General features: G+C 33.7%; 1 protein-coding gene across 1 annotated transcript; it reads right to left on the bottom strand.

Annotated features, from left to right (window-relative positions):
- Nucleotides 1-1742: 1742 nt before the first annotated feature.
- On the bottom strand, nucleotides 1743-4253 carry LOC114417673 (gamma-interferon-responsive lysosomal thiol protein-like). The gene is made up of 5 exons (XM_028382773.1): nucleotides 3913-4253; nucleotides 3021-3086; nucleotides 2753-2893; nucleotides 2374-2466; nucleotides 1743-2065 (listed from the first exon to the last, which is right to left on the bottom strand). Exons 1-5 carry the CDS (start codon nucleotides 4186-4188, stop codon nucleotides 1988-1990), a joined length of 654 nt encoding a protein of 217 aa, XP_028238574.1. The 5' UTR covers nucleotides 4189-4253; the 3' UTR covers nucleotides 1743-1987.
- Between the last annotated feature and the right edge of the window lie 4941 nt (nucleotides 4254-9194).

Below are 9194 nucleotides of genomic sequence, written 5' to 3' on the forward strand. Positions count from 1 at the left end.
CTGAGAGGGGGTAATATAGCTTGCAATACTCAGTTTCATCGAGTGGCTTTTCATCAATAATCAGATACTAGTTTGAATCTTTTCGTAGTTGGCCTATCAACTAGTGTGCAGTACACTTAAGCATATATTTAAAAAATCAGCAGTTTCAAGCTACCAGAGGTCTCTGTGTGAAGATTCTAGTGCTGGTGCGGTATTTTATCCTGCCATTGCAATGCAAAGGCTGTACTAATCCAAAATGATGATTATCTTTTTCCATTTGCTTCAGTTTTCACTTTTCAGTTAGCACATTTTGTGGGTTTGTTGAAACTTTATTATTCTACTTTTATCTGTTGGACTTCGTATATTACCTATAATTTCCAATAGCTGATTTGCTTCATATATTTCCTGTTGAAGTGAATATAGATATAAAATTTTAAGTTTTTTAAGGGACTAAAATTTCAAAAACATAGTAATAATAGTAACAAGGACTAATTTGTATTAATAAGGACAAATAATTAGGATTAAAACTTGGGGATTATTTTATAGAATCTGAAATGAGTATCATTTACAAGAATCAAATGATTATTATTTTGACCGCAACAAACTAGGTACTATTCCTTTGATAAAATCTTCAGTGCTACTAACGGCAACCCTTGACATTACCATACATTTGCAACTAACAAGATTGTCATCCAAGTTCATAAAGTTCATCCATTGATTAGTTTCACTACTCGTGTCCAACTTGATCATTTTAACTGGGGTAATCTGAGGTGGGTAGAAATATAGCGAAATATTCAATAAAACTTGTTCAAGTTCGTGAATTGAGTTGTAGAACATGCAAAAGAGGAATACCTCTCCTCTGCATCATCTTTGTCTAGACAGAAGATGACATTACTCTAGACAAGATGTTGGTTACCAATTATACTTGACACTGGTGGTTGCTTTATTTGTGGAAACAAGGCTAAAGCTGCTAGCCGGATTATTGCAGCCTACCCTGTATGTCTCCCTTTAATTGCAAGAAATCATTTCAGGTAACCGTATCATCTAGAACAGGCTTTTCTTTTAAGGTTAAAATTTATCATCTTTTATTGTTTATTGTTTTGAGTTTAATTTTTATGAGTGTGTTTGGATATGCGTTGTACTCATGTTGAACGTTAAAATTACATGTTCCAAAGCAAAAACGTCAAAGCAGCTAGGTTGTAGCTTTGGCCTAAACATTGATTTGTGTTGGATTCATTTGCTTTTCAAACACACTTTGTACGTTGTTAATATAAATAGTTTTATAGAGTTGATTAATTAGAAATTCTATGAGACTTTTAAAGTAATTATTAAAATGTTAATAAGTTTACAATGAACAAAAATTTATAATTGGATGAAAATGTAAATTATTTTTATACAAGAAATATATTTAATTAAATTTTTGTTTTACATTAACAAAATATTATTCACTTTTCCATCCCTTCGAAGGTATGATTTTAAAAAAAATTGGCATAGCGATGGAATTAATCCTATAATTTATAATTTGCATCATCTTTCCAAGGAGAAGGGGGAAATGGTCATTTTTCAAATGAATACAATAATGAAAAATCAATGTTTTCTGTATTATGGTTATCATTGTTGATTAGTATTTAGCATATGCAGCTTTCATTATGTAGCAGGCATGGGGTATGAAATAATTAACTACCTGCCATGTATTCTGATGTTCTAAAAGTTGTGTAGAGAGCGAGGGTCGCTATAGAGGACAATGTCATTAGGCATGAGCATAACATAAAACGTGCATATAGCAACATATGTATTAAAATTATTTGGGTATTTGCTTTAATTTTTTTTCCCTTTTGTGAATCATGTACATATAAGGTGACTTCATCACTGCCTTGATGACTAGTGTAAATATAAGTTGTTCTACCAGGTTGTGTTTTTCCTGAAGAGCTTTCACCAAAATATTCTTCTCATGTTTATAAAGCCATGCATATACACACTTTATAGTTTATTTGGACTTCATCAATTCCTAGCGACGGTTGCATGCTGCTGGAGCCGGAATGCCTTTATAAGCCTCACAAACATAGCGTGTAAAATTTTCATATTCCTGAAATAACACAAATGACATTAATCTTTAACTCTTCGTTGATGAGTATCATGGCAAGAATATGGAAAATGTACTAGTGATATGTGTATTTGTATGTGTAAAAGAGAAGAAAATATTGTATGGTGGGAGATCATTGTGTCTATGGTTCTAATTAATCTTTCTGACATGGAGTCAAATTTTATTAACTCTTTTTTATAATTAAAAAAATTCAATTATGTCACGCGAAGATTAATCAGGATCAAATGTGATAATCTCAAACCATACAATAATTTCTTTTAAATGAGAGAAAAATAAGAGAATGAACAAACCTTTCCAATAGATTGATTGTTAACTACCACCCAAGGCAGAAATTCGTGGGGTGTGTAAAAGAGAGTTGTTTCGTTGATATATTTTTGTCCAAGCTGCAAAGAGATTAAAGCTCTATGTTAAAGACCATAAAGCACAGTTCATAAAGTAGAAAATCAATTAAATACAAGGTTGTATTTATAAGTTTTTTTTTGGTAGTTATTGTATTTATGAAGTTAATAATACATCATCTATAATTTTGCATAGCACTATAGTTATTATTAGGTTCAACTATGATTAACCATGAATTTGTGGCACATTGACTTCACTACAGTAAAAAAAAAAAAAAGCATTTCCTTGCTATTAGGTGTGGTTAATTATTGTATAGAAATGTACAGTAACCTCTGTTCCATTTCCTCTGTTATAGCAGCTCAGAATAGGTTCCAAAGGCAAGTCCAATTGGCTGAAACAGTCCTGCCAATTCTTGTGCCTTCCCTCAATTGCCAGAAACTCAAAGCAGTAAATCAAAGCATAATGTTTGTTCTGCGTCATAAATTGATTGCAGATATCAGAGAATCCAGCAGAAAGAATCCTTTGTGTGAAATTTTAAGTTTACCCCCCATCTGATGTGAGGTTGACTAAAGAACTGAGGAAGGAACATCACACTTACCACATCATCCAAAACGTTGAGAGCACATGCTTCCAACGAATTTAGCTCGCATTCATCAGGGCCATTCTGCAAATTTATATTGAAATACAACTTTCATTTCGAAGATAATCATCAAATATTCGTATTTCTTTCAAGGAATTTTATTATTCAGACATTTTTTACAACATTATGCCAGTCTTCTTTTTTTTTTTTTCTCTTTTTATCTCTCATTGTTGTAAAAAAATTATAGACCCTTTAGAAATGTGATTTCTCTTTTTCAAATATTCTCTACTGTCATGTTTTGCATGTATAACATAACTCATCAGGTGGGGAAATTATAGTTGAAAAATTGTTAGAAATTAGTATGGGTTTTGACTATATTAGTAATGGTCATTGACCAAAACATGTACCTAATAAAAATTGAAAGCCATGGTTAATGTTACACATCTTTTCCTCCATTGAACTATTAAGGTGACCAGAAAATCATAGGAAAAAGGCACATATAAAAAGCATATTAATAGATCCCATAAATAGAATAATTTAGAGCAAATGAACAGTATGTACTATGTACAACTAAGCCAAAGTTCTAGCGGCTAGGAGGATACTATACTATTTAAATGTTTGATTATTGTTTATTTCTCAAAAAAGCATAACTCATTTTTTTTATCACCAGAGCTCATAATCAACAAGCTTGTCTACCCTCAATTTTCTCTAAGGCCCTTGAACCGAATTCATATCAGAACAAGTTTTGTCAGTGACAGAACATTCAATGATGTTAATTGATGAAACATGTAATGCTTTGCATGGCATCAATTCAATAAACTTTTATCTAAATCTTATTTTAGCACAACCATACATAATCAAACTTCTAATTCTTTCAAGCATAGGAAAGATAATAGGGATAGAATAAAACCTGGCATATTATAGAATGATTAGTCTTATCGACATAAGCATTGGCCCAAGGAACTAGCTGAAGGTTGAGAATGTTGATGAGATCCCTGTGGAAAATTTCCTCCAGATTCTTAACAATGAAAGTTGCACAAGGTTGGCTTAGGCTTGCATAGTACACTGAAAGGTTAACTTTCTGAGAAGCAAAGGGTGTAACCTCAGCACTATCAGATTCATTGATGAAAATCAAAGGGACTAATGCAAGTGCAGTGATGATGATAGCTAGTTTTGGAAAAAACATTTTTCTTTTCCAGAACCTGAAAAACTAGAAGAACTTTCCCTGTTGTGTTTCTGGTTCTGGGTGTAATGAATATTGCACTGGCTCTAATAAATAAGTCATTCATGTATCATAAAAGCACAAACAAAAAAGAGTAATAATTATACTTTCTTTTTTGTCTTTAGAATATCTCAAAATTTGATTTTATTCTTTATAAAAAATTAATATGTTTGAGTTTCTATATTCATTAAAAGTTATATAGTTTTAATTTTTCATTAAATTATAAATATATATATATATCTTTCTGTTAAAGAGGGTGAGCCTTGGTGCAGCGGTAAAGTTGTGCCTTGGTGACTTGTTGGTCATGGGTTCGAATCCGGAAATAGTCTCTTTGCATATGCAAGGGTAAGGCTGCGTTCAATATCCCTCTCCCATACCTTCGCATGGCGAAGAGCCTCTGGGCAATGGGGTACGAAGTTTTATATATTTCTCTTAAAACATATTAAACTTTTTTAGACTAAAAATATTAATTTCTGTTACCTGAGCCTATGTGTACGTGGACTTATAGTTTTTTTTCAACTTTGCTACATCGGCTATTATAACCGATGTAAAAAAACTTCTCAATTCTCATGCCGCTGCGGGAGACATTGACAGCCACCAACAATAGTCATTCCTCAAACATTGAATTCAAAGACCCATCAACACCAACCCAACCCCAAATTCACTCTCTCTCGCTCAGATCCGCTCTGTCTCTCTTTGAGACACACAGTGAATCTTTGATTATTTTTTTAATTATTCATTTTAGTTTTTATAATTTCATTATTGATACATTTTAATTTATATAGTTTTAAAGTAATTTTTTAGTTCCTATAATTTATATTTAATTGTCTTTTAGTTTCTATGGGTTGAAAATAATTTTTTTAGTCTTTATAATTTATATTTTAATTTTCTTTTAGTCTTTATAATTTGAAAATGATTTTTTTAGTCTCTATACTTTATATTTTAATTTTCTTTTAGTCCTCACCATCAAAATATGTGTAATATTATCAATTATAATTAACTACAAAAATATTAACAAATAATTCGTAACTAACTTATCGCAAGATAATTTGTAATAAAAAATAGTTGGTAATTTATAATTAATTTGTAGCTAATTATTTATATTTTTCGTAGTAAGGACTAAAAGGTAATTAAAATATAAATTATAAGGGTTAAAAATATCACTTTTAAATTATAAGGACTAAAAGAGAATTAAAATACAAATTATAAGGAGAGACTAAAAGAGAATTAAAATATAAACTATAAGGACTAAAAAAATGACTTTCAAACTATAGGGACTAAAAGGTACGAATCGTGAAACTACAGGAATCAACTAAATAATTTAACCATTATTTTTTATTTAGATTTGAGTTTTGTGGTCAGATCTAACCATGGGTTTTCCACCAGAGAGGCAACAACTTCTGGTGACTTTTCTTCTTTTCGACTTCAGCCATATGGAAACGTTGGTGGTTTGTGTCAATGGTTCTTCTTGTGTCGTTATGATCTTGAATTCTCTCTTTTGCCAGCATTAAACAACATTTGTGCTGCACTTCGCCACCTACCTCCTCCCTCTCCGTCGCGTGTGTCACTGATCCTGGGGACTCAGGTCCTCTTACCGGCGCAACCTTTCCCACACCAAATCTGCCATGCCTTCCCACCATCAACATCAGATTATCAAAACACCCCCATCTCCTTGACCACAACCATTATTGTGTCGCCACCCCATGACCCAGAATCGTGCGCAACCAGCCTTTAAAGCATCTCCAACCGGAGGTGCTTCTGTGGTTTCTTAGGCTAAGGAACAGTCTCTTGTGAGTTTCTTTGGCGTTGGAGCATAGTGACGTGGCAGATTCGGTTTCTTCAACGGATTGTGGATTCCTTATATAAGGAACTATTTCTTACGAATAAAAAACTATTATTTTCATAGAATATGTAAAGAAGCCGAAACAAAAAGGAAGAAGATGAACAATTCCAAGCGCAAAACTACCTAGACAATGAGAAGCCCAAGTGCGAAAGCATTCCCTTGTTTTGGGCAGAGTCAAAGGAGGCACTTGAAGTTGCTTAACCAACGCTAAAATGACACCTCCTTCAACAATCACGCTCACGAATTCCTTTGCAAAGAAACACAAGCAGTGAATGAAACACACACGAAGCAAAGGAGGGAAACAACAAAGAAAGAAGGAGGGGAAGAGATTTATTATTACCGTTTTTGGCGAGATCGGCGGGGGTGTGCGTGACGCGCTTGGCGACGACATGATCGAGTTCGTTCCAAGAGAAAGTGGAATTAAGGATGGAAACTAGAAGAGGAAAAAGTGGTGGCATGATCGGAGAGGGCATTCATGGCGTGCTTGGTGGCGACACGTTGGGCATGATCTGTGGGTCATCATCGAATTCCTCTTCTGCCCTTTCCTCTCCGGGAGGCACTGATCTGGAGGGTTGAGAGGAGGAAATGGTTATTGTTGTTGCTGTGATATGTTGTTGTTGGGGAAGCTTATGGAGAAAAGAGGCACTGATTTGAAAGAAGAAAACAACAGTGGGAAAGGAAGAAAAGAGAGACTAGACTATTGAAAGCTTTTATCACAATTCATTTGTACCATTGAATGTGCAAATGACCGTTATGTAGTTTTTTTTTTCCCACTGTGTGTTGCACTTTTCATTATAAATTATGCATTGTTGAACATGTTTTGCACAATTCATTTGTACTGCGTATTTTTTTTTGTTGCTATCAAGTGTCATTTTTTTTATTCTCCTTGAAATGGATCCCAATCAGTATAATTATCAATCTCACTATGGTTATTTGCAAAACCAATCACTCCCTACTAGTGAAAATTCTCAAAATCCACCGCATTATGTTATGTATCGACCATTCCATACCAATGAAAATTCTCAAAATCCACTGCAATATGTTATGTGTCCACCACCACCCCTTATTAGTGAAAATTCTCAAAATCCACTCCAGTATATTATGTATCCACCACCCCTACACATGTGGTATATGCATCCTTCATCCAATGTAGAGCCACCTACCAGTGGTAGTTCTCAAAATCTACAAATTTATAATCAACCATCAACTCCCACCAACTCAAACACATGTTATAGGCCTTTTTTATCTAATAGTGTGCCCCCTAGAAATGAAATTGAATCACTCATCAGTGTAGACAGTATTCAACTAGACGAAGGAGATCAAAATTCAAGTGGAAAAAAAGTCGTACCGCATTCTCAGTGACAGAAGATATGATTCTTGTCCGATCGTGACTCAATGTGTCAAAGGATTCAATTATAGGAGTTGACCAAACATCAAAGCAATATTGGACAAGGATAAAAAATGCGTACAACAATGACGATATGTGTCAAAGCGGACAATTTTGTGAAAGAAGCTAGACTTAATTAAAATCTCGGTGGAGCAGGATCCATCCTCCAGTTCAAAATTTTAACGAGTGCTACAAACAAGTAGATAAACATAGGAGAAGTGGAAGTTTAGAGAAGGATGTTTTGGCTAATGCCCATATGATTTACTCACATGACACAACTAAAAAAATTGAAGTTGAGCATGCTTGGTTGTTGTTTAAAGATCAACCAAAATTTGATGCAGAATTTATGTCAAAGTGTTCAAAAAGAACAAAGGTTTCTACTTTTGAAAATTACTAGTCGTCTTCTAACCCAGAGACATTCGTTGAAGTTGAATAATATGATACGCCTTTGCTAATGTCTCGCCCAATTGGAAAAAAGCAGTAAAAAGGAATAGAAAAGGAAAAGAATCTTCTAACACTGGATTTATCTGGCATAGAAAGTGTAATAAAGGACAAAAATATGAACACCTCAAAACTTATTCAATTAAAGGAGGCACAGGAAAGGCGTCTGCAAGAATAGGAACGACGTTTGGAGTATGAAATCCTCATGAAAGATACATCCAACATGTCCAAACAACAACGCAAAGACCACGAAAATTATTGTGACCATATTAGGAAAAAACTAGGATATTACATTTTTAGTTCTTATGCTAATGTTGTGTTTGATATTTGTTGTGTGCTAAATTTAGAATTTTATGTTGTAAAACTAGCTGTTATGAAAGTAGTCGTTATAAAATTGGTCGTTGCAAAACTAGCCGTTATGAAAGTAGTCATTGAAAACTAGTCGTTATGAAAGTAGCTGTTGAAAAACTAGTTGTTATACAAGAAACTATATAAATGTCCAATGTTTCATCATTATATGGTAACCGAAGTGTTTGAAATAAGAGAGAAATAGTGTATGTTGTATGAGAATATATCAAAAAGTAGCCATTGAAAACTAGTCGTTATGAAAGTAGTCGTTGAAAAACTAGTTGTTATAAAAGAAGCTATATAAATGTCCAATGTTTCATCATTTGATATATTCTTATACAACATACACTATTTCTCTCTTATTTCAAAACACTTCGGTTACCATATAATGGATCCAAATATCGATTTAGATGAAGTTTTAGATGAAATCATAGATGAGGAATTGGAAGACAACATCGATGAAGAAATCATTAGGTTGATACTTGAGAGCCAACAATAATTACATGGCAACACCACCGGGCATAGCCAAAGAAGAAGAATGGTACATCGTAATCCTGAAGAAGGTCATGATCGATTGTTCAATGTCTATTTTTCAGAAAATCATGTGTACACAGACATTCAGTTCCGAAGAAGGTTTCGTATGCAAAGGCATTTGTTTCTCCGAATTGTAGACGCGCTTAAAAACCATGATGAATACTTTCAAATGAGGGTCGATGCACTACGTCGAAAAGGCTTATCTCCATTGCAAAAGTGCACAACTGCTAGTATATTGACTTATGGATCACCTGAATTGGTGAAACAACTGCAATGGAATGCTTGGAGCGATTTGTATCAGGCATCTGCACCATATTTGGGAATGAATACTTGAGGAGACCAAATAACAAAGACACCAAACGACTACTACAAATGGGAGCGGCACACGAATTTCTAAGTATGTTAAGTTCCATTGAT

This window comes from Glycine soja, chromosome 7 (genome assembly GCF_004193775.1).
Source record: "Glycine soja cultivar W05 chromosome 7, ASM419377v2, whole genome shotgun sequence".
Lineage (NCBI taxonomy): Eukaryota > Viridiplantae > Streptophyta > Magnoliopsida > Fabales > Fabaceae > Glycine > Glycine soja.

Bases quoted from the DNA above. Each gene is read 5' to 3' on its own strand.
- LOC114417673 (XM_028382773.1), bottom strand. From the start codon at position 4,188: ATGTTTTTTCCAAAACTAGCTATCATCATCACTGCACTTGCATTAGTC. The intron at 3,087-3,912 runs GTTTTATTCTAT...ATAAATTTGCAG, and splicing joins ATCATTCTATAATATGCCAG to AATGGCCCTGATGAATGCGA. The intron at 2,467-2,752 runs GTTACTGTACAT...ATCTCTTTGCAG, and splicing joins ACAGAGGAAATGGAACAGAG to CTTGGACAAAAATATATCAA.